General features: G+C 43.3%; 2 protein-coding genes across 15 annotated transcripts in view; one reads left to right on the forward strand and one right to left on the reverse strand.

Moving 5' to 3' along the window:
• Positions 1-5819, reverse strand: part of SZRD1 (SUZ RNA binding domain containing 1) — a 39426-nt gene extending 33607 nt beyond the window's left edge. For 2 of the 5 annotated variants that reach the window (XM_073795404.1, XM_073795399.1), the window contains exon 1: positions 5725-5812. In XM_073795404.1, the coding sequence (XP_073651505.1) occupies positions 5725-5768 (44 nt within the window). In that variant the 5' untranslated portion in view covers positions 5769-5812. Of the gene's footprint in view, positions 1-5195; positions 5342-5724 lie in introns of those variants that run through there. The other 3 variants (XM_019918894.3, XM_019918895.3, XM_073795393.1) reach the window with 3 other exon arrangements.
• Positions 5820-6075: 256 nt separating this feature from the next.
• Positions 6076-26244, forward strand: part of FBXO42 (F-box protein 42) — a 112850-nt gene continuing 92681 nt past the window's right edge. The window contains exons 1-3 of one of the 10 annotated variants that reach the window (XR_012327812.1): positions 6131-6907; positions 9046-9158; positions 10499-13308. The gene's annotated coding sequence lies outside the window, so the exon portion shown is untranslated. The other 9 variants (XR_012327805.1, XR_012327806.1, XR_012327814.1 and 6 more) reach the window with 9 other exon arrangements.

A 26244-nucleotide genomic window follows, 5' to 3' on the forward strand; every position in this document is an offset into this window, starting at 1 on the left:
GGAAGTCCCAAAGAATGCAATTTTAACTGTACATATTTATTATTCCTTTTAGAAAGGAATGACTATTTCCTGTGTTCATTTTATAAGGAAAAGAGTTTTGGGTGTGGGGAGTGGATAACTTACTGTGAGGGACATTTTAAAATCTCTTACCCTCAGGGCTAAGACTCTTTTAAGTACACACAGACCACTGTTAGGATTTGTTGCTAATTTCTGTGGTGGCTGGTTTTAACCTTTATCTTGCATAGAGCTGAGCTGGATGTTAAGGAGAAGGATGCTTGGCGGAGTCTAGCATAGTTTAAAAAACCCTTGGGAAGAGAAATCTCTATAGCTACCACTTAAAAAAAAAACATTTCATTTTGTATTTTGGCCACAGATAAAAGTAGCTAAACTCAATCTTCTCCTAGGAAACCAACAAGTCAGTAGTTGTCATGACAGGAAAAAATTTCCATTTCCATGGAAAGTGTGCAGGAAAGAACCGACTCCACCTTGTGAAGGCTAGCTAACTGATACAGCCAGAAACTGACATTAACTGTGGGAGGCCCACAGCAGTGTAAAGGGAGAAACTGGAAAGAAAGGGCTGGCCCCAAGAATACTTTTGAGTCACCAGATCTAGACAACAGTGCCTTTTCTCTTGGAGGATTTTACCAAAAGCTTTAGAAAGACACACAATTCTGTCCTGTTGTAGAAGGAAAAGCAACTTTCCGAATTCCAACCCACAGCACCATGGCAGTTCTCTTGTACACCCAGAGCATGCTGGAAACAAGACCCCCGTGCAGCCTCAAAGAAAAGAGCTGAGCAGTTACGAGTGAAAAGCTTTCTCCAGAGTCCCAGGGGCAGACTGCTCAGCACAATCATGTCTAAACTAACTGCTTTATAGAAAGTCCTTTCTGAAGACATCAGTGCCTAGAACTCAATCTTTCCAAAAGGACCAGAAACAGCTTAGAAATGGTTCCTTTGGGCACAGTACACCTAGATTTGTGCTTATAGCACAAATCTTAAATATCTTCTTTACTGTAAGGACAGACATAAGGAAATCAGCACCAGGTAGCCCCAAAATAGCTAGTATTTGCCCACTATCCACAGCCACTGTACACCTTCTGTGATGACAGCAATTACAGGTAGCACTGAAGACCCCAAAGTGAGGTGGCAGCCACACTTCAGGGAGAATGGCCTCTTCTCTAAAGAAAGATAAGCAAATCAAAGGTCTTATCTCTTAAATTAAAAACTATGTCACTACTCTGCTAAAAAAAAAAAAAAAAAAAAAAAAGCCTCCAAAGCTCCTTTCTGCTTTCAGGACAAAGTCCAAGCTCCCCAGAACCAAGTACAAGGAGGCTCTTCCTGATCTGGCCTCTGCATACCTCTCGGGCCTCATCTCTTTCCACTCAGTCCTGCCAACACTCTACCCTCCAGCCAGAAGGAAATACTTGTAGCTCTCCCAATGCTGCAAACTCTTCTCTCACTGCCTCCTTGCCTATGTGTGCATTTGTCCTACATTCTACCTGCCCCTCCCCTCTCAGACCTACTACTGCTTTATTCAACTGGTCCTTCAAATCTTACCACCTTCTCTACAAGACTGTCTCTGATCCCAGCCACGGTACCCTGTCTGTGCCTCTTCCAAAGAAAGTGCTGCCCCACTTGACTCCTCCACTGGACTGTGCTGTGCCTAGTACCTGGAATACAGCAGGTATTCCATGTTTACTGGCACCTTACTAGAGACTTATATACCATGCAGTACTGCTGAAGGGCTAATGTTTAGATGACTAGCTCAATGAGGGTAGAAAGTAAACATAATTTAAATTCTTAATCCAGAAGACCAGTATCCTTTAACTTACGCAAGATGCATTTCTTTCCAATTAGCTACATGACTTGCCCTTGCAAAAAAGAATAAAACGCAACTTTTGAGATGCAAGGAAATTAGAAAGGTTGCCAACTCTTTATAATAAATACCAGTCCAATTCCATTTATGTACTATCTGTCTTCCCCTAGGACTGGGTTAGCTCATTACCAACAAGATGGACTAGGTCGTATCTTTTTTGTGTGTCTAAACAACAAGTGAATATAAAGCTTCAAACTATCAGAAATTTGAGCCTGAGTCCATTAACCAGCTTTTAAGAAAGCTTTGATTTTAAACTTTTCCCCTTCTCCCTTTTCTTTTTCCTCCTCTAAATTCTACCCCATGCTTGCACAGTAATAATTAACCAGTACCAGATATCTGAAGACTGTAACCTCTGATAACATCACTGATGCACAAGCCTAAGTTGTTTTCAGAACAAGATGACCTTTGCAGGCTCCACGTCCAGACCACCAGGTCACAGACCACCGGGCAGGAGGCACATAGACCACAGACAGCCTGGCTCCTGGAACTATGATTAAGAAATGTCACAAGAGCATGATTAACCACCAGCTTCCCCTCTCCTTCCCCTTTAAAAACTCCTAACTAAGGAATTCCCTGGAGGTTCAGTGGTTAGGGCTCCATGCTCTGAAGTTGAGAGGCCGGGTTCAATCCCTGGTCAGGGAACTAAGATCCCACAGGCCGTGCGGCTCAGCCAAAAAGCCCCCCAAAACAAAAAACAACAAAAACAGAAACAAAACAAAAAACCAACTCTTAACTAAAAGACCAAGTTGGAGTGGATCCGAGACTTGTCTCCCACTTCCTTGCTTGGCACCTTGCAATAAAATCCTTACTCTGCTGCAAACACCTTACTTTGCTGTGCCCTGGGCACGTGAGCCCTTTTCGTCTTTTCAACTTGAGCAAACTGCTGATCTGATTTCGGGGGGGAGTAAGGATTACAAACTACTGTACGCTATTTGTCCCTTGAGATGTGCTTAAGACAAGGACACAATTTAGAGTTTGAATCAACATAAACTCAATTCTACATTTTCATTTCTCCCAAAGGCAGCATATTTTTAAAGAAGCATTTCCTCAACGGAATGTAAGTTACATTTTTTGAATTGTCCTTTTTTTGAGGATGTAACTCCTTGGGAGAACAGGTAAAGGGACAATTTTATATCAGATACACCATATTAACTAAAAGCAAAAAGCAGTGTATTTACAGAATATTTGAGGTGTTTCTCAAAGTCAGTCTTCCCCTGAAGGACACAACAGAACTTGATATTGAGTGTTCTGAAAATACAAAGGAGACAATGACCTCACATGTACTGACAAATAAGAAAAAAATTCTAGCATGATGGCAAAATTCTTTTGTGGTATTGGAGGAAAGGGATCACCAAAAGCCTCTACTTTCAAGGATTAGAACTGCCTCTAAATTATATAAAGTTTAAATGCTCACTTTTAGAATTAGTCGACCCCATTTGCTAGTCTTGCCATCCCGGTGTTTCATTTTTTTGCAAGGGGTTGTGTATGTGTAATTTAACACTCATTACCATATATCAGTTGAGAGACAGGGTAACCTGAAGCTAAGACTTTCACATATGCAACCGGGTACGTCTTCAGACGCTGTATAGTTAGTTGGTTTGCCAGTGATATGGACACTATGCTTCAACCCCTCCTTCTAAAATGCACATTTACAAGACCCTTTGTGAAATTCGCAAAGGGAATCAAATTCAAGAGAACCTTCAAATATAAGCCCAAAACAAACATATTAAAAATGAAAGTTAATGCCCAACTCCCAAATTTTCCATAGGTCCCCAGGTAGGAGACAGCAAAATGCTAAAGAATCCAGCTTTGGAGTCAGGTCAAAATCCCAGCTTCCCAATTACTATCTGTGTGCCTTGAGCAAGAGAGGTTACTCCCTAAACCCAGTTTCCTTATTTACTAAAGGAAGGTAATACCTCTACGGGTTACTTCAATTAAATAAAAGCTATATAAGGGAACTTGCATTTTGGCAGTACTGCTCATGATGTCAATGAAATAAGGTTTGGGTTCTATTTCTGTACCTGGCACTTATAAAGGGTTTTCGTAAAGTACAGTACAAATACTGGACGAGCACCAGAAAGATCTAAGTTAAATCTTACATCTCTGGTGTTTATTCAGCTATAAAATGCAGGAGTGTGCTAGCTGATCTCTAAGCAGCTTACCAGTTCTGAAAAACTAAAGCAATCCTCAATTTCTGAACCCTACCTTCATTTTTGTTTATTTTCTTATTCCTTAACATGAGAAACTCATGTCCCTTTGAAACATGTGAGGAAAAACAAAGAAAGGACAAGATGCTCAAGAAACTTATCATTTGAGTCATATTCAAACTGTAGGCCAAGCTTTTTTTGCAGGGAGCAGCATGAGGGGTTCTGAATGATTCACTCACATTGGTGGTAGGCAATAAACGCCCTACCGGAGACTGTAAATTCTCTGGCACAAAGTCACTGCTAAGCACGCTGTCTAGCACAGAGCAGACACTCCCAAATGTCTGTTGAATGAATAATACCTAGCTGACACCTGTTGCTCCCTATAAAATCTTTCGATTGCTCTCCTTACTCAAGTCAAAATCCAAGGAAGATGGTCGGCACAGAAGAGCTGTACCGAATACCTTCTGAACGAATTAATTCTTCAAATCCTCAATTATGCTAAGTGGGAAACAAAGACCTTGAGAGAAACGCTGAACCACCACCGGGAAAAACTTCAACGCCAAAGTTTCAACATTAAGGAAATGTTAAGGGATCCGTTTCTCGACCTCTTCAAGCGCTGACAAGCACCCTAAAGTGCGCTTGGGGGAAAAAAACCCAGCTCGTTGTTCTACCCCGGTACACTCGGCTCTCCACGCCCTACTTCCGACACAGAAACCTTCACGGTGGATGTCACTCGAGCCAGCACTGAACAGACACGAACACGGGGAGGACAAAAAGACATCTCCCCACCTTCACAAGGGTCACCATAGAACCACATACTCTGAAAAGACCAAATTAAACACGAACCTAATGGAACTGGCTATTCGGCTTAAGAAAAACTAATTTCCTATAGCTTATGGAGGTAAACAAAACTCCAAAAAACGAAGTCGAACGGTCCATTTTCCCCCTCCTCTCCCAGAAATGCGCCTACTTCACATACCGCACCCCTCCCCCCCCGACCCCGGCGATCACACTTCGAGACCCTTCCCCGGTGCTCAGATCGTTGGGTGGGCCTCGGGGAGAGAGGCTGCCCGCTGGGCTTTCGGTTGTTACGGCGAGGTCCCCGGGAGACGAGCCTGCCGCGGGCTCTCAGAGTAAAATTGAAAGAGGAAAAAAACCCCAGACTCGCCCACCGTGGCGTATGGCGCAAAGCAGTGGGGGATTTTAGCAGAGTTGAGGGGTCCAGAAATGACTCAATTTCCTCCTTCTGCTCTTCTGCGGAGCCGGGCTTGCCGCCCCAGGTCCGCGCACCCCCTCCCCACATGGTGTGTAGCTCCTCTTCAAAGCACATGAACTTTAAAATGGTGCTTTGGGCGGGGGGAGAGCCGACTGGGAAAGGAAGGATCAAAGGAACTTGGGGCGGGTTAGCAGGCGCCTGAAAAACAGGCCCTGGGGGGCGGGTGTGGCGCCCCGGGTGACGTGCACGTCGCTAAGGGGGTGGTGGGTGGAAGGAGGCGCACCGGGCAAAGGTGGAGGGAGAAATGGAACGCGGCCCCTTTAAGAGGCCTTCACGGCGCTCTGGGGCCGGGGGCCTCTCCTTCGCCCCCGGTCCGGCGTGCGGGGCCCTTCCTCGGGGAGAACCATCCCCAGACCCGCTCCCCGGAGGGTTCCCTCACGCCAGGTCCCGCCCGGCCCAGCCCCGGGGCGGCGGCTCCTCCTTACCCCGCTGTCTGCCGCCTCCTCCCAGCTCTCAGCGACCTCCTCATCTTCCATCTTACTCGCCGCTTTCCCTCCTCCCCCACCCCCTATCCGCGCCTGCGCCCTGAGTCGCGTCTCGGTCGCGGGCGCCAGCGCGCAAGGTTTTGCTCAATGAACCCCGCCCCGTTCCAAGCCCGGAAGAGGCTTCAGTCCAAGGCCCAAGATCAGCCAGGAAGCCATCTTGGGAGAGGGCAGAGAAATCAGAAAGTTGCCATTTTTCTTAAGGGCAACGTGATTTTTCTCTCTCTCCCTCTCCCCCGCCCCCTCCCCGTCCCCCTCCCCCGCCCTTTCTCTCTCTCTCAGTGGGCGTCCCTGGAACCATCTTTTCTAAGGGCAAACAATTACTTTTTTTTAAGTCGTAGTTTCCATAAACTGCATATTATGCTTTTTCAAAATTCTGAAAACATTTTTATACCTCAACAAAGTGAAACAGGAGATAAAACATTGACCAGCTTAAACTGGTTTTGACTCCTTAAATAGGTTATTGATTAATCAAATCTTGAGGGTTTTTTATAGAGACATTACTGCGCATGTGCAAGGCCGGAACGCACGTTTCCAGGATGACCCCGGAACCAAGAATCTTCAGTCTGGGGAACTCAAACAATAGAAATGTTGCCATCGGACCCCTTAACCAGCTGAAGCAAGAAGTCCTTCAGTAAGGAAAATCCGGCTTCCATCTGCCATAGTACCTTGTTTACCATATATGGACTGCTTTGAAAACTAGCCAATCAGCTTGTGCCAAGTTTGAAATGTCCCTAACCTCTTAAATTTTGCCCCAAACCCTGGCTGGGGGAGACAGATTTGAGCCCTGCCTCCTGTCTCCTTGCCGGTCCACCTCGCAATAAAGCTTTTTCCTTTCTCAAAAGCTGGTGCCATAGTATTGGCTTCTGTGCGCGCCAGGCAGTGAGCCCTTGCTCGGTGAGAATTTCTGGCGATCGCAAACGAACTAAGCTCCTGTGATCGCCTGGCTGAGGCACTGTAGCCCCCGGCTGGGTGTAGGCCCTCGTCACCGACCCTGAGTGGCCACCTAGACCCGATTTGTCTAGAGGCTCGGCTGTCGGGTTCCTGCTTCCCGCAGCAGCTGCGCTCCAAGCTCCTCCGCGCTACTTTCACTTTTGGGGAAAGAAACAGCTCCTGGATCTTTTGGGTGAGTAACCTCATTAAAACGCGCTTGTGCCTAAATTGTCTAATAACAATTATTAGACAATAAATGTCTAATCAGGATTGTGGGTTAGAGTCCCACTCTAAGGGAGACAGTATGAAAGGTTCAATCCGTTGTCTGGGAACTAAGATCCCACAAGCCGCACAGCGCGGCCAAAAAAAAAGTTATAACCACCGAGGTACCCAAAAGATCCGGTTAGAATCCCAGGCCTTTGGATTTCTTGGTCTATGTCTGACTGTTTTGTTTGTTAGGAATTGGCTAATAGGGTTAACTATTGGATGACCACAGAAAAACTTTATTGAATCTGTTTTATGTCATTTTGCTGTGGTCATCCTGAGAAAAAAATACTTCCAAGATGGGGAATGATAACAGCGTACCAGACGGCACTCCCTTGAAAAGTGTTCTTTGAGGTTGGCCAATGTTTACCTCTAATGATGAAAGAGGTATAAAAAAAAGAAAATGATTTTCTTTTGTAACACTGCCTGGCCCAAATATCTACTGGAGTCAGGGGAAAAATGGCCCCCAAATGGGTCTTTGAACTGTAATACTATTATACAGTTAGACTCGTTTTGTAAGAGAGAGAAAAAATGGGACGAAATCCCGTATGTAGACTCATTTATGTCTTTATATAAGAGGAGAAATATGCATAAGGCATTTATTGATAAAATGATGGGTCAGAGGGAAGAACCTCACAAAAAGCCTGTTTTACCCGAGTCAAAGTCTAATGACGATCTAGTCCCTCTGTCTGCACCTTTTGCAGTAGCCGGACTGTGGGCACTTCCTACGGTAGCCCCTCCCTCAGCACCTCTTGTGGTTCCCGCGAATCCTGAAGGGGATCTTCCTGCAGGCAGTGCCAAGACTTTTACCAGTCCTCCTAGGGCTGCTGGTCCGGCTCTGTGCTCGCCCTTAGCAGATGGTCAACAAGGAATGGTCTACCCTCCCTGTACCCTCCAGGGTATTCAGTTTGGCCCAGGGAACACTCGACTGTAGGCGGGACAATTTCCATTAAGGCAGGTCCCAGCAGGCTTGGATGACCAAGGCCAATCCAGAGCACTTGGAATCATGCATCATCGTTATCAGTCATAGATTTCCTTAATTATAAAGCTAAAATGCCATCTTATCAAGATGATCCTAGGAATATGGAGAATCTCTTTACATATATTTTTGCTGTTTTTCATCCTAACTGGGCTGACATACAGACCCGCATGTGTATCCTACTCAGTCCAGAGGAACGCAGCATGATATTAGAGAAGGCCTTCCAGGAAGCCAAAGGCTTCATGAATTAAAACCAAATAATCCAATCAGAACTCCAGCAAAGCAGGCCATCCCTGGAACTGAACCAGGATGGGATCCCAGTGACCCAGGGGATCAAGCAAGGCTGAATCATTATAAAGATTGTTTAATAACTGGACTGCAGAAAGGGGCAAACAGCTTCAAGAGGGTCCGGAATGTACAGCCAGGGCCTGAGGAGGGCCCATTCACCTTCCTTGAAAGGCTTTATGAGGCTTTCCGAAAATATACTGATATTGATCCGGAACACCCAGATGACATGGGACTGGTCAATTTAAACTTTATCGGTCAGAGTGCCCCAGATATAAGAAAAAACCTAGAACGACTGGAAGGGCAATCATGGACACCAACGTCTCAGTTGGTCCAGATTGCTTTTGAAGTGTTCAAAGGCCGATACGAAATTTGGGAAAAGCAGGAGCAATGCATCGAGCACTGCATCGTGAGGCAGGTTGCTCTGCTCAGCTGTAACCAGTCAAAACCCAGCAGGACGTCTGCAGGAGAGAACAGACGACCACGGGTAAGACCCTGGGGACCTCCAAAACCCAGCCGGAAAGGCCATCCATCTGTTGGGCCACAACAGTGTGCCTTTTGTTAACAGGAAGGGCACTGGAAAAGGGAGTGTCCCAAAAACAGACAGGGCCCCCTCTCCCCCAAGATAACATCCATTACTGGTGTATCTGGGGAAGTCTCTCAGAAACCTTTTCTACAATGGCTTGAATGTCATGTAGAGAAAACACATGTAAAGTACAGCTTTGTGTATTTGCCTGGATGTCATAGTCCCTCATCAGGGCAAGAGGTACTAACAAATTTAAACGACCAAGTGGGTTTCTCAGCAGAAAAAGTAGACACCAAAGTACTCCCAGGTCAAGACTGCGCCCTCCAAGCTGCGCCATTACAATTGGGAGACAAGCCTCAACCAGATGTCCCTGAAGAAATTCTTCAAAAGGTAAGAGCAGAAGTTTGGGCTGACGGGACACCAGGAAGAGCCAAGACGGCTGACCCAATAGTAGTAAAACTCCACCCAGGTGCCCAGGCTCCAAAGTTAAAGCAGTACCCTTTAAAGAGGCACCCAAAGGAAGGTATAAAGCCTCTGATAAACACTTTTCTTAAATGCCAATTAATCCGACCTTGTCAATCCCCGTATAACACTCCCATCCTACCAGTACAAAAACCTGGGACTGGAGATTATCGTTTTGTACAGGATTTGAGAGCTATCAGCCAAATTGTAGAGGATGTACATTCGGTGATGCCAAATCCTTATACTTTGCTTACAACTTTATCTGGAGACTTTTGCTGGTTTACAGTTCGGAACTTAAAAGATGCCTTTTATTGCATACCCCTAAGTCCTGAGTCCCAGGAACTGTTTGCCTTTGAGTGGAATGATCCAGAGACTAATATAAAACAGCAGTAATCCTGGACTGTACTTCCACAAGGATTTAAAAATGCCCCCACCATCTTTGTGGAGGCCTTAGCCAAGGACTTAAAGGATCTCCAGTTAAATGAAGGAATCTTACTCCAGTATGCGGATGATATACTTACTAAGCGCTAGTATAACTAAGGAAGCTTCAGACCGAAATACAATCTTCACTTTAAACTTTTTGGCAGACCGGGGATATAAAATCTCCAAGGGAAAGGCACAAATTTCTCAACCAGCTGTAAAATATCTAGGAATTGAGTTATCAAAAGGAGAAAGAAACTTGCCAGATCGAAGGGAAGCACCCACCACCAGAAAGCAATTGAGAAGATTCTTAGGAATGGCTGGGTTTTGTTGTATTTGGATTCCTAACTTCGGACTTATAGTCAAACCTCTATATGAGTCTCTCAAAAGAAATGCCAATGAGCCATTAAGCTGGACTGCGAAATGCCATGAGTCATTCCGCACCATCAAGGAGAAAATTTCAACAACCCCAGCACTTGGTCCCCCAGACATTAGAAAGTTATTTGATCTTTTTGTGCATGAAAGACAGAGCATGAGTCTTGGAGTGCTAACTCAAAATTTAAATACTGCCAAAAGGCCAGTAGCTTACTTTTCCAAACAATTGGATGTTGTAACTCAAGGATGGCCAGTTTGCCTCCGGGCTGTGGCTGCAACCTGTGACCTTTTACAAGAAGCTGAAAAATTTACCCTGGGTTGTCCTACCACTGTGCACACCCCACATCGTGTGCAACTTTTACTTGAACCAAAGGGCCGATATTGGCTTACTTTGGGGAGACTGGGCAAATACCAGGCCATACTATTTGACAACCCAAAGGTAACATTAAAAGAAGTATCTGCTTTAAACCCAGCCACTCTGCTCCCCGGAAGAACCTGTTCACGATTGTACATGAAAACAGAAGAACCTGTTCACGATTGTATACGAAAAATTGAAGAAGAGTATTCTAGCAGACCTGACCTGACTGATCAGCCTTTAGAGAATCCAGATATGGAAATGTTTGCAGTCGGGAACAGCCTCATGGATCGTGGACTCCGAAAAGCTGGATATGCAGTGGCAACTCATCAGGAGGTCGTAGAAGCAGAAGCTCTCCCTCCAGGTACGTCTGTCCAGAAGGCAGAGCTCGTAGCCCTCAGGAGAGCCCTGCATCTTGGAGCTAAGAAAAAGGTAACCATTTATACTGCTTCTAAGTATGCCTTCTCTGTCATGCATGCACATGGGGCCATGTGGAAAAAGAGAGGTCAACTAACATCAGGAAAGAAAAAAATTAAACATGCAGAGGAGATACTGGCCTTATTAAACTCTGTTTTTAATGCCGGAAGAAGTAGCCATAGTACATTGCCCGCACCAAAAGACTGATAGCTGTATAGCTAAAGGAAATAATTTGACTGAACACGTAGCAAAACAGGCGACCAGAGCCAAACACCCTAGCACTCATTCAAAGTGTGGACCTGTCCCTGTTTAAGCCTCAGTATTCAGAAATGGATCTAGAGAGAGATGATGAATGGGGATTTCACACTGACTCTTGAGACATAGATGGTGATCAGTACCAAACAAACAAAGAAGGCTGGATATATAATGAACAGGGATTAGTGCTTATGCCCCAACATTTAATGGAAAGAATTATTACTCATCTACATCAAGGAACCCATTACGGGAAGGATGCAACCTATCATTGGCTACAAAAGTTTATTGTTAGTCCATAAATGCAAAGGACCATCCAAAAGGTAATACAAAATTGCCTGATTTGCACCAGAAACAATCCTAAAGCTGGGCCACCTCCAATATTCAAAGGGGTGCAAACCCGAGGGACAGAACCAAGAGATGCCTGGCAAATAGACTTTACTGTTATGCCAAGAGCCATGGGACATTATAGATATTTGCTGGTATTTGTGGACACCTTCACAGGACGGGTCAAAGCTTTTCTGTGCTGGAGAGAGAAATCTTCCTAGGTAAAAAGGCCTTACTAAAAGAAATTAGCCCTCATTTTGGGTTGCCTCTTTCCATTCAAAGTGGCAGTGGAGGAGCTTTCATAGCCAAGGTAACGCAAGGGGTATCTGGGGCCCTCGGACTACAATAGAAGTTACATGCTTCATGGAGCCCTTATTACTGAAATGATGAATCATACCTTAAAAGAGACAATCACCGAAGTATGTTAAGAAACCAACTTCACTTGAGATAATGTCTTAACAGTTGTCCTGCTGAGGGTAAGAGTAGCCCCTAGAAGCAAGTGCCACTTGAGCCCTTATGAAATGTTAACGGGAGACCCTTCCTTAAGACTAAGTATTATTGCTGTCTTGAAAGTGATCTCATTGTAAAAGAATTAGATACTATAAAATGTGTACAGTCCCTTGGTGCTATCTTATTTTCTGTATATAAATATGCCTCTAGCCAATTAACATTTCCTGCAGACATTCCTGTGCACTGCATAAGCCCAGGGAATTGGGTCCTCCTCAAACTTGGAAAAATGACTGCCCTGAGGATCAACTGCAACCCAAGTGGATTGGAGCCTATGAAGTCCTTCTGGTTACACATTCTTCAGTAGAGCTGAAAGGAGTTAAACATTGGATACACCCCTCCAGAGTAAAAATAGTACCCATTTCTAACCAGCACCCCCCTTGTCCCCTTTACAGTTCCCAAACAGGGCACGCTCTCCATGGACAGGAGGAAGTAGGAGGACCCAACCTTACTAACACCAGAGGGGCCTGGAAACCCACTACTGATTTCTCGGCCCCTAATTACACTTGTAAACCCTTAACTGAACTTAAGTTACTTTTCAAATAGAAACAGGACAGCTAAGTCTCCACCTGGTCAGGAAGAGAAGACGAGGACATCTCGAAAGTAGACAGCTCCACCCAGAAGTCTGGACCAGGCTGATATAAATCCAAATTCAGTCACTAAGAATGTTAAAAATAACATGTTTTCACTGGTTCCCAAAGAATAAGGTCTGTTTTTGGAGGACTGTTAAAATTAGGAATCATAGTTCTGTGTATCATGGGGTTAATCTTTTTACTCACCAAATTTTTTACTTATTGTCTATCTCATATATTTAAAAAGGCCTCCCCCACTCACATGTTGATTGCCCAAGACTTAAGCGTTCAGAGTGGGACTCGTGAATATTTACAATCAAGTGCAAAAACAATTTCATTCCTCTTATAAAAATCTATGCCCCTTCTCAGCAGGAAGCAGCTAGAGCGGTCGTTGCCCTATTTCCCTTAAGATTGAGGAATGTCCAAAGTAAAAGGGGGGCACTAAAACAGCACATAAAACATTGACCTGCTTATCCTAGTTTTGTCTCCTTAAATAGGTTGTTGACTAATCAAACCTTGAGTTATTTTACAGAGACAGCACTCCCATGTGCAAGACAGGAACCCATGTCTCCAGGATGACCCCAGAACCAAGAATCTTCAGTCTGCAGAACTCAAACAATAGACATGTTGCCACTGGAGCCCTTTACCAAGCAAGAAGTTCTTCAATAAGAAAAATCCAGCTTCCAGCTGCCCAAATAGCTTGATTCCAATCAGCTTCTGACTGTGAACACTAGCCAATAAGCTTGTGAAATTCTCCTAACTTACATTTTGCCCTGAACACTGGACAGGGAAACAGATTTGAGCCCTGCCTCCTGTCGGTTGACTCACAATAAAATGCTTTCTTTTCTTAAAAGCTGGTGCCATAGTATTTGCTTCTATGTCTGTTAGACAGTGAGCCCTTGCTTGGTAACAAAAGGATGAAAAATATCCGCTGATGCATAAAACATTTTATTATTTCTATCTGGTAGAGTGAAAATGATTACAGTATTTCCTGCTCATAAAGCAGTATTCCAAGCATCTATTAACACTAGTTTATATCCTCTAGCTTGAGGTGAAAACATTAGTTGTTTTATCAACATTAGTTGATAAAATTGCACCTGAGCTGGATGACCAGAACTGCTGAAGTTCTCCTGAGTCTTTAATGACAGATTCGTACATTAACTTCTAAAGTTACTTTATGTGTCTTCCTAAACAATGTTCTTTTTTTTTTTTTCTACAGTATAGAATTGGAGACCCTGGACTTTAAAGTTCAACTTTGGATACTTCCAACTTTTTTTTTTTTTTTGCGGTACGTGGGCCTCTCACTGCTGTGGCCTTTCCCATTGCGGAGCACAGGCTCCAGACGCGCAGGCTCAGCGGCCATGGCTCACGGGCCCAGCTGCTCCGCAGCATGTGGGATCTTCCTGGACCGGGGCACGAACCCGCATCCCCTGCATTGGCAGTCGGACTCAACCACTGCGCCACCAGGGACGCCCTGGACACTTCCAACTTTAATATGCTGTGTGATCTTATGGAAGTTGCTTAGGATTTCTGTGCCTCAGTTTCAGTTTCCCCAAGTGTAAAAAAAGATAATAATAATAGCTCCTTCAAAGGTAGATTGTAAGGATTAAATGAGTTACTATGCTAAAAATCTTAGGAAAATGCTTAACCCATAGTAAGAGTTCTAAAAATTAGCTATTATCATTATAGAGGTGTCTTGCCTGCCTTAAGAAGACTTATAATTCTCACTTCTCTAGTTATCCTTTTTTCCCCAAAACACAAAAGCAGGAGGAAAAGCAAACACCTTGTGATTTTATTCTCACTGACATGTTCCTGTAGGCCTCTCAGTATTAAAACCATATCATTCAGTAGTGTTGCATTTGGCTACTATAATCAAGTTATCTGACTTAGAATGGGTTTTTTGAATGGGTTTTTTCTTGTGTTATTAGCATGCCATTAATCTTTCTTTTTTTAAAATAAATTTATTTTTGGCTGCGTTGGGTCTTCCTTGCTTCGTGCAGGCTCTCTCTGGTTGCGGCGAGCAGGGGCTACTCTTCATTTTGGTGCGCGGGCTGCTCATTGCAGTGGCTTCTCTTGTTGCGGAGCATGGGCTCTAGGCATGTGGGCTTCAATAGTTGTGGTGCACGTGCTCTAGAGTGCAGGCTCAGTTGCTGTGCACGGGCTTAGTTGCTCCGCGGCATGTGGGATCTTCCTGGACCAGGGCTCGAACCCGTGTCCCCTGCTTTGGTAGGCGGATTCTTAAGCACTGCACCACCAGGGAAGTCCACCATTAATCTTTCTAAAGTGACAATTTCCTGTTGAGAAATGTTGCCATTTGTATTCCTAATGATTATTATAAATTGCAGTCATGTATTAACTCTGAATAGTCTTTATTTAAAGTAACATGCTTACTAATCTTCTGGTTTCATGACTTCCTGTCTCTGGAATATCAGTCATCTCTGAGTCTGTCCTCAGTCCACTGTTTTTACCTAGATGCTCATGGTGTAAGCCACCCACTGTTGGTGACTCCCAAAGTTGACTTACAGCCCTGAATTGACCCGGTGTTTCCGATTCATATAGCTAGGCTTCTTATTGGCACTTCACATGGCTATTCCACTAGCAGCTCAAATACTCTATTCTAAAATATCACTAATACCGTTAACGGCCTGACCAACTTCAAAGATGAAAGATTTTGTCTTGGGCTTCCCTGGTGGTGCAGTGGTTAAGAATTTGAGCCTGTGCTCTAGAGCCCGTGAACCATAACTACTAAGGCTGCATGCTACAACTACTGAAGCCTGCGTGCCTAGAGCCCATGCTCTGCAACAAGAGAAGCCACTGCAATGAGAAGCCCGTTGCACTGACCACGCTCACCGCAACTAGAGAAAGCCCGCACGCAGCAACAAAGACCCAATGCAGCCAAAAATAAATAAATAAATAAATTTAAAAAAATGATTTTGTCTTGTTCACTCTCTGGAACTATATTTACTTTGAATACATCCTCCTGTGAACTCATTCTTTTAAGTAAATTATCCTAACTGAGCCTTGGCAGCAGAAAGGTGGATGAGACCATCAATCAGTCATCACCTACGTCTAGTTTTCCCTAATTGCAAGTCATCAAGTCGTTTTAGGCTTTGTAGTTGCAGTATGTTACCAGCAGAGGGAGACAGTTTCTTACAATTGTGTTACATTTGGCCATGAGCCTTACTTAACAAAGGAATTTGCTGGGCATTTTTTTTTAATTGTTTCTGATATTCTCCAATTATCTTTTTAAAAATTAATTAATTTATTTATTTTTGGCTCCGTTGGGTCTTCGTTGCTGCTCGTGGGCTTTTTCTAGCTATGGCAAGCGGGGTCTACTCTTCATTGTGATGTGCAGGCTTCTCACTGTGGTGGCTTCTCTTGGTGTGGAGCACAGGTTCTAGGCACGTGGGCTTCAGTAGCTGTGGCACGCGGGCTCAGTAGTCGTGGCACACGGGCTTAGGTGCTCCACGGCATGTGGGATCTTCCCAGACCAGGGATTGAACCTGTGTCCCCTGCATTGGCAGGTGGACTCTTAACCACTTCACCACCAGGGAAGTCCCATGTTGGGCATTCTTAAGACTGAATCTACTAAGAGACCAGAAAGATAGATATCTTGGAGCTCGTTTGAGCTCGTTTCCTTTGCAAAGGAAATAGCTTTTCTTCCACTAAATGGATAATCAAGAGGCCAGCCCTAGTTAATCACATAGGCCTCCTGGGCAAGTCCCTTCCTCATCTGTAAAATGAGGGGATGGAGCCAAGTAAGGTCTAAAATTGAGGAAGTGGTGGAAGTTTCTTCCTCCAGGGGGAGAGCCCCAAAAGTTGAGGCAGTGGCATAAACAGGCACTGGCAGAGACCCTAAAGCATGAGCTTCTCTTTCTTGTGAAATATGTTTGTTATACCCTTCATGTTTGGGGCTTAGTGATTTGCACTCAGACCTGCAGGTACCTTTGATCTATCACGTGAAACACTCTGGTATGTGATAGGAATATAAGAGCAAAGCCCATAGTGAGAAAACTTTCCATCTGATTTCCAATGTGGGGCTATGTAGACAGTTAAATAAATGGCAAAACCTACCAGTATTTAAAATGTACATGCCCGTTGAGCCAGCAATTGCATTTCTAGGAAATTTCCCTGTAGATACATTGGCTCATATGCAAATAAAATTATGAGGCTATTCATTGCTGCTTTGTTTATAATCACAAAAGACTGGAAACAAATGTCCATCCCTAGAGGATTCATTTTAAAACTATATGGTCCAGCTATGCAAAGGAATAGAATGAATTGTTAACTGAGATGGTTCTAAATAAACTGACATTAAATGATCTCGAAGAACTATAGTTAAGTTTAAACAAAAAGCAAGATCCAGAGCAGTGTTTATAGTCGGCTGCTGTTTGTAGGCTTATCTATTTATATGTGTATGTGTGTATTTGTATATGCATCTCTGGAAAGATACAAGGGACTTGTAACAGTGGTCACTTTGGTGGAGAGGCAAGGTTTACCAGGTAGCTGGGGGGACTGGTAGGATGGACTTAATATTTATTATATGTCCTTTTGTACCTTTTGACTTTATTTTATGTACATATATTATTTATTCTAAATAAGTAAGAGCATAAGAAATGAATTTCAGTAATGGATTGTGGGGATGAACTCTGCATGATACTTATGAGAGAGACCATAGCCACTCCTCTCATCCTAGCCTTATATCTTGTCCCCGTACCTCCAGCCATGTCCCAATCTGTCTTCACACTGCAGAGAGATTGTGCTAAAACACCATTTCATCACATATCCTCTTTCCCCCCAAATCTCCATGACCTAGGAGGTAATACCCAGTTTTCTTCCTGATATTCCAGGCCGTATATAAACTGACCTCAATCTTATGTCCTCTTGTTTGTCAGAAGCAACATTGTGTAGAGTTCAATAGCAAAGGCTTTGAGGTGAGACCACCTGCGTTCAAACCCTACCCATGACCATGAGTTGAGTCACTTAATCCCTGGGTGCTTCAGGTTCATCATCTGTAAAATAATCTAAACAATGGCACTTACTTAGCAGTTATTTGGTACATAATGAGAGTATACAATATACATCGACTGTGATTATTATTAAAGAGTTTGCTTTAATAATAATACTTTTGTGCTTATCACAATTGATAATTTTATATTGGCTTATTTATTTGTTTATTGTCTGTCTCTCCCAGTAAACTGTTGGGCTCTCCACGAGGGCAGGGACTTCGTTGTTTTATTTAAAAGTACGTTGCTGTACATACCACATGGCTTGGCACATATTAGGTGCTCACTAAATATTTGACTGAATGCCCTCTTAGTTTTCAAATTCCCAGTTCATTCTTTCATCCATTTAACCAATATTTAGCGAGTCCCTACAGGGTGCCAGTCTCTATAATTATGTGATAAAGCATTGAACAAAACAGACAAAAATCCCTGCCATCCTTGAGCTAGGAGATTCAGGGTGGAGTGGTTTCTGTAGTTGAACCTGTTCTAACATAATCTAGCAGTTTCAAACCTAACTGGACATCAGAATCCCTGGGGAGCTTTAGAAGAAGTCTAAGTCAGTGTCTAAAGTGAGCCCTGCAACCTGCATTTTTTTATACAAGTAAGATTTTATTTTTGTCACTGCTAAGAGTCTGAATTTTAAACAGATTCTTGGACTCATGACTCATATCAGTTGGCTCATTCAACTTTAGTACCTACCTCACCCCTAGTAGCTTTTCCAGAACTACTACCTTCATCATGAAACTCCATGAGTTTTCCCAATTCAAACTTGAACTTCTTCAGCATTTTTACTTTATTGTCTATTTATTTTTATTAAAATTTTTTTATTGAAATATAGTTGATTTACAATGTTGTGTTAGTTTCAGGTGTACAGCAAAGTGATTCTATTATACATATGTATATATATCTGCATTTTTACTTTTCTAACAAAGACATCATGGAGTGGATAATTAGACTGGTGAGCCTCATGTCTTTTCCAATGCTGTCTGGAATCAACTTATTGACAATTTCTATCTCGTCATTTGTCTGCATCATCTTCTGGATTTGTCAGACCCGTTGGTGCTGAGCGTAAGTGGTCTTCTGAATTTGATTGTTGCATTTTTTTAGTAAAGCCAAGAGAGAATAGACAAGCAAATAACCATTGGTAGTCTTGACATCAACATGAGTTTCAGTCACGATCTGCTGTTTTTTTGACCATGGAGCTCCTTTTGTCACAGGTATGATCCATGCCATGGAAATTAAGCAGTTTTTCCCCTGAACATCTTCAGTAATCAGCTTGAATTTTTTTAATGCAACTTCATCATTCTGCAGATCAGGAAGGCTCACTTCAAAAACAACAACCCCTGAGGCCATCAGATGGGATTTTGGTTCCCAGAGGTTTTTTTTTTTTTTTTTTTAAGATTTTTTTGATGCGTACTATTTTTAAAGTCTTTATTCAATTTGTTACAATATTGCTTCTGTTTTATGTTTTGTTTTTTTGGCCATGAGGCATGTGGGATCTTAGCTCCCCAACCAGGGATCAAACCCCCACCCCCTGCATTGGAAGGCAAAGTCTTAACCACTGGACCGCCAGGGAAGTCCCCCTGGAGTTCTTATGACTAGTGTTTTTCCAATATTTCTTATATTGAACATAGCTGGTGCTTTCACAACATACCAATCTTTCTTAGAAAACAGATCAACCACTTTCTTCTTGGTACCCTTTTTGCTGCTATTCATAAGGTGCTTGTTCTTGCTGACCTCCGTGGTACTGTTCAGAGAGCCAAAAGGTGGAGCCTGCATTTTTAAAAGGAAGTGCTCAAAAGCTGGTCTAGTGTTTCTAACATTGAGTCTACAGGGTACTTGGGGGTCGGGGTGGTGGCGTTCACAAGTTCTATGACAATTTTTAAGCTTGGGATTTTTAATGATACAATTTTAATATTTATTTATGTTTATAATTGCCAAGTTTCTCTTTTGCAGTGATATTTCCTAACTGAAAGACTTGAGTTTCTTAAATCAGTGTTTCTTATACTGGGATTCCATGAGTGTTTACCCAGGGGTCTTTGCATTATTCAAGTTTGTGGAACACTGATCTAGTGCTTTCTAGTGTGAGATTGACCCAAGTTTGTTCAATAGCATCTTGCCTTCCCAACTTGAGAGCAGACCTGGGTTCTGGCCCAGCCCTATGTCCTAAGAGATGTCCCAGAAGGTCCACTTTACCCAGGGTGGTGGGCTGGCAGCTCAAGGTTGCTTCATTTTTAGGTGCAAGGGATGAAGACTGAAGCCCTTGGGCTCTGTATCTCTGGCATTTCCTTAGACCACATGCTGTGCAGGTAATTCACGGAGGTTCTCACCTACACACCAGGCTGCTCCCTTGGAAGGGGGATTTTGCTGGAACCAGTGATAGTGATACTGGAAAGTACAAGAGCTTGGGAACCAGAAGCGCCTGAGTTCAAATCCTACCTTCCCCCCCAACTCCCCAGATATGTGGCTTTGGGAAAATAACTGATATATCCCGCACCTCAGTTTCCTCATCTGAAACATGGAGCTAGTAACAAGTCACACAATGGTTGGTACACAATTATGGGAGGCTTCGGTTGCATAACCAAGGCACTGAGTTTCTCTCCTTCAGTTGACATCAAGAGCGCTTGTGCTCATCGGGCCCTCGGGGTACACATGAATTAATTCCTGGTCTAACATCTATCATAGACTCAAGCCGTTGGGAAAACTGCTCAGTTGTCCCTAGCAGTGCAGAGGAGGGTGAGTGCAGTTCTAATGCCGTTTGTAGGCACCCGAAGAAAGCGGGCGCGGAAGCGCGAGGTTTCCTCACTCCAGCTTGGCTCCCCCAGGCGGCGTTCCAACCTCGGAGAATCTCCGGGGACCAGGGGGTTGGAGGGTGGGGGCGGCGGGCCGCGGCGTGTACCTTCCCAACATGGCGCCGCCCATAGGCCGCCTGCCGCGGTCCCGCCGCACTGACGTGTGTGCGCGCGCGTGTGTCCTGTGTGCCGGTCCCCGACGCATGCGCGCTCCGTGTGGTCTTCTCCCGGCCAGAGCAGCAAGAGCGGCGGCGGCGGCGGTGACGGCGGCGGAGGCGGCTGCGGCGTTAGAGCGGAGGAAGATGGCGGCTCGGAGCGGCTGGGTGTCCCGCCAGCTGTGAGGAATCCCGAGTGCGGCAAGCGCGGCCTGGGGCGGAGCGCCTCTGCTCAGATCCTATCCCCGGCTCCCTCACCTTCTTCGCCAGCGGAGCGTACCCGAGAGCGTGGCGCTGGCTGGGCCAGGTGAGGCCTCTTCCTCTCCCGGGGCCGCGGCGGGGAGCTGGCGGCTTATGCCCTTTATGCCACGGGTCCGGCGCAGGCCCTGCACCCCGCGCGGGGGTCGGTGCCGGCTGGCCTGGGGGCCTTGCTGTAGTCATTCTCGGCCTCCCCGGGTGAGGCAGGGCGGAGGAGAACCCCTTTCCAGGCAGCCCTTGGGATGGGGGCGAACCCGGCCTCTCCCCTCTAGCACGGCGGTTTTCGTCCCCGCACCGGAGCCACGAAAGGGTGTGTGACCAGTGTAAGGATGGCTTTGGGGTGTCAAATTATCTTCCACCCCACCCCCAAATCTTTAACGCCTTTTGAGAGGAGCCGGAGTTCGGTGCCCTCCAAAATTGGGGCTGCGGCGAGGGGCCAGCATCTCTGAAGCTGCAAAAGAAGATTTTGGAATTGGCTTAAAAAATGAAACACAAGCAGCCTTTCCTACCCCTTAGTTTTTTGAGTGTTCCCCCAGTGAGGTAGGAACTGCGGATCTCCTTGATTGAGACAGCAGCCCACGTTGTGACCGTGGAAGGCTTCTGGTGAGAATTGGTGCAAAGGGAACCGTGGAGGGTGGGAACCAATTTGTAAACGAAGAAAAAAACAGTCGTAAGATCTTGATAGTGTCTGGAAAGTAACTTCGGGGCTAATGAAGTCCTCTCGATCCTTTGAAACCTTTGGATTGTTGAGATTCGGAATACCCAATTGCTTTTGTCTGTTAATCTCCCGAATTTTATTAGGAAAATAAAAGCTTCATTTCTCAATTGCCAAAGTCTTTGGACTTTTCCGTGGTGGGATTCCTACTGCTCAGCGTGAAGATTCAGACACATTACCAGTTCTCGCTTGCTGGCAGGGACATTGTACTATACTTACCCTTTTTGAGAACAACTTTTGTTGTTGTTGTTCAAATGCTAATTTGGAGACTTTGTTTCTTTCAAGTAGGAAAGCCGGTTTGAAGCCTTGTGGTCTCTTCCTTGAGGAATGAAGGCTTCAGTTGCAGTTGTGCTATGGGGAATTGTTGAGGAGATAGCATTGGCTTGGGCACACCAAATACCTTTTATAACTTAAATTTGTGTTTAAGAATGATGACGTCATGGATTTAAAGGGACAAGGAAAATTTGAGAGGAAATAGCATCATTTAGAATTGAACATTTAAGATTCAGTCTATAGCTTTTACAGTGAATAGTGGTGCTCTGTTTCAGATCCCTAATTTTGAGCGTATTCATGTGTATAATCTGATTGGTTTCCTTTCTGTTGTATGTTGTCATTTTATATCCTGTAACTGTTTGCTTTTGACAAGCCCAGTATGAATATATTACTTTATCTACATTGACCCATGGGTGTTTTGTCTGTTTCAAAAAGCTTTTAATTGTTAAAATGACAACTGTTTAGTTTAATAGTAGCTAATTTTTTGACCCTTTTTTTCTTTTCTTAAAGCCTTTTCCATAGAGATTTGTACATTTTCTTAGTGCCTTTGCTAAGGACATAAACCTAAACCAACAACTTCTCCATTTTAGACAATTGGAGAGCCACTCTCCATTTCAATTTGCTAATAAAGAGTCATGAAATTAATGCAGTGAAACATCCTGGTGGTTTGACATTATACTTCTTGGCATAATGTGTTGCATTGTTGTGCTAAATCATCATCAGATATTGATGCACCTTCATGACATCCATGACATCATTCACTCTCCAGCATTTTGCCTTTTGCAATTTCTTGCTTTCTCAGAGTCACAAAGAAAGAGGATCAGGAAAAATAGCTTAGGATGCTTCTTAAATGTCTGATTTCTAGAAGAGCCTTCTCTAACACTGCTTTATATAGTTAAAACCCTTCTGTAGGACTCAGAGCTGTGTAATTGCTACCCATTGTGAAAATGCTAGCAAAACCTCTAGGTTTTACAAGAATATTGAGGTCCCAAGGAGAAGTTATCTCAAAGATGAACAAATACGTGATTATCTTTGTGATTTCAGGGTTGTTTTAGTCTATATAAAACTAGAAGCCATTTGTTTAAATATTGCCCTTCCCACTTCACAAGATTGTTAATGTGAAGCAAAAGAGTAATGTTTGTGAAAGTGCTTTGTAAAATAGAAGGTGAATGTAAGATTGATTATTCAATAACCAGTTTTATGAAAATACCTATTGAGAGCCCTCTGTGTGTTGGACATTTTGGGAAGTAGGTACTGATGATTCTAACCGCTTTTGGTCTCAAGTTGCCAGCAGTCTGGTCAGGGAGCCAGACTGAGAAACTAGTTAAATATATTGTAGTGTAAGAAATGCACTGAATGCAACCAAGGAAGTCAAGGAAGGCTTCTCAGAGCCAGGATGTCTTTCCCCAACCTTTCCTGTTATTCTGCAGAAAAATATGCCTTTTGTGAGCAACCTGCTTTTTATAAAAACTTAAAAATTTTCTGTCACAAGTTCTTTTCCTCTTTTATTCATTCATTGTCATGACACTTCCCACACAGTATGCCCCAGTTATGGTTTCTGCATTCTCAAAAATCCACCAGAGTCTTGGGAGAACCTTTTTGAGAGTGAGTCATATGCACAGGCAATAAACACAAACATTGCAGCTGCAGTTTCAAATATCTCCGATTACTAAGTGGTGACAGCTCTAGAGTGGTGATGCTTTTATTTTTGTTTTGTAAACTGGCACAAGAAGTACTGTATGATTTGAATTTGATCACATTCAGTTAATAAGTGTTTAGTTGTCAGTCCCTTAGAATGTTGGCTGTAAGTGATTATTAGTACTGTCTCCGGTCTCCCAATAATAAATAAAACAAGAAGGTCCTTCTCCTTTTGAGGTGAAGCTGACAGTTTAAGCCAGAAGTATACTAAACTGTTTTATAGAATCTATTTATGTAGATCGAGGCTGCTTAGCATCTCTGATATTAAACTTCTGTTCAATGCAAGTTCCTCATCTTAGTGCTGTGGTATTTTATGATTAATTTAGCATGTTGTCACCTACATTGCAGAAATTTTATGGATTTTTGGATTGAGTGGAATCTGTAAGTGGTGCAGTATTGAACACATACCATCTGTATCTTAACTGAACATGAGTGCTTTAAGGTGGTGGTTGACAAGGAAGTGAAGGTGATGTGTCTGTTCATTCTTCTATATTGTGGCAGTTTGTCACATGTAGAAAGGTATGACCTACAGACAAGTCACTTTAAAATTGCCCAGTATGAAGCTCATAACACTACAGCTTATTTTTAAAATTGTTTCTTATGACATTCTTCTAAATATCTTGTAAAATTAGTGGTACTCCTGTATAGCTTAATTTTGTGCTTACTTACTCATGCATGTATCGGAAAGCAAATTTGCTTTGAATTCTGATTCTTCCTTTATTAAGTTTCTACTTTTTAATTTCTAAAGTTTTCTCCTAGGCTTTTTATTTAATTTTTTCTAGTGTTGCTGTTCTGTTTTGCTTCAAAGGTGGCTGTTTTGCTTCAAAGGTGGAAGTATCTTGTGGTACTTTGATGCTTGTTTATATATATAAATCTGATAAATGTACAGATATTCTATAAAGCAATAGTTACTTGTAAATTTTACTACTCTGGACAGTAACTTAGCTTAAATAGTAACATATTTTCTCTTGTCTCCTAGTAATACATAGATTTCAGGTAGTTCATTTAATTTCTTTTTTTTTTTCCTGGCTGTGTTGGGTCTTCGTTGCTGCGCTGCGGCTTTCTCTAGTTGCGGCGAGCAGGGGCTACTCTTCGTTGTGGTGTGCGGGCTTCTCATTGCAGTGGCTTCTCTTTGTTGCGGAGCACGGGCTCTAGGTGCATGGGCTTCAGTAGTTGTGGCATGGGGGCTCAGTAGTTGTGGCTCGTGGGCTCTAGAGGGCAGGCTCAGTAGTTGTGGCACATGGGCTTAGTTGCTCCACGGCATGTGGGATCCTCCCGGACCAGGGCTCGAACCCGTGTGCCCTGCATTGTCAGATGGATTCTTAACCCCTGCACCACCAGGGAAGTCCCAGTTCATTTAATTTCTATAAAGGCAAGCAAGTTCCAGTTTTAGCTACTAATATTCCCTTAGAATATTTAACATTTAGGATACGTTTATTTCAGCTATTTTAAGGAATTCACTGGTATGGCATACTCTTCCAAATTTGTGTTTCCTTTATTATTCTCATTTTAAATGTTTGATTCATGTTACTATCTAGAGAACAAGAAATTTTTTTCCAGAATGAACCTCTTGGTGCATTGTTTGGAGAAAGATTGATGTTAATTATAAATTGATCAATACAGTTTTACTAAATGTTGCCTCTCCCATCTGCTGGTTTTTCAGATGCAAATCAAGGGAAAATGGAATTTATCCTTCTGTTTCAGTATTTATTTTTAAAGCTTTTTTGCTTAGTAGTCTTGCTGTGTTTTGCCAAAAAGCGACAGTGTCTTGTCTTTTCTTGGTTGATCCAGCAGTGTTAAATGTTTGCAGTCTGTTCTGCAGGACTGCTTTCTTAGCTTTTGCCTTGAGATACTTAGATAGATCCTTCAGTCTAGTCAAAAGCAAGCAAGCTGCTGTCTTCCTTATTACTGAATCTGAAGTTTTACTTTCCTGTGGGTCCTTCAAATTTTGATTTGTCTGTCTTCCTTACGTCCCCCCACCTTTTTTTTTTTTTCCAGTAAATGCAGTTCTCTCTTCCAAGTGTGTTTCATAAATCATAATGGAATTTTGGAATATAATTCCCTATAGAGCTGCATAATGATGTGTGCGTTAGAATTTCACATTTTATTTAACTTATAAGTAACTTAATGGTAATGAATCTTGAAGACATTATGGTAGGTGAAATAAGCCACAAAAGAACAAATATTGTATGATTACACTTGTATGAGGTACCTAGAATAGTCTAATTCATAGAGAGAGAAAGTAGAATGGTAGTTGCCAGGGGCTGAGGAGAGGAGGGAAAGGGGAGCTACCTTTAATGGATATGGAGTTTTCGTTTGGGATCAAAGTTCTGAAGATGGATGGTGGTGATGGTTGCACAACAATGTGCATGTACTTGATGCCACTGAACTGCATATTTGCAAATGGTTAAAATGGCAGTTTTTATGTCAAGGTGTATATTAACACACACACACAGGAAGCTTAATGGTTTACGTGTGCTCTGTGGGCTGGCTTGATAATTATTTATTTCAGTATAGTAATTAAGATCATAGGCTTTGGCCCCAGGTAGACCCAGGCCTCTACCCTAGTTCTGCTACTTTGCTTGGGTATGCACCTTAGGTTCTCTAAGCCTCAGTTTTTTCATCTATAAAATGAGGATGATGCCCCCACGTTTTGGGACAATTAAATGTGGGAATACGTGTGAACTTTCTCAGCACATTGCCTAGCATATAGTAAACACTTAAATCTTACACATTATTATTACATTGTTTTATGGAACAGTAAAACTGGGACAAGGGAAACTTGTCTCCTAGCTTCCTCATAGCATAGTCCAATGGCATACTTGTCCTGTATGCAGACATACCTGTAGCAGGAATACATGTTTTCTGGTTTCTCCCGTGCTTCCCTTTCTG

Source organism: Tursiops truncatus, chromosome 1, assembly GCF_011762595.2.
Source record: "Tursiops truncatus isolate mTurTru1 chromosome 1, mTurTru1.mat.Y, whole genome shotgun sequence".
Lineage (NCBI taxonomy): Eukaryota > Metazoa > Chordata > Mammalia > Artiodactyla > Delphinidae > Tursiops > Tursiops truncatus.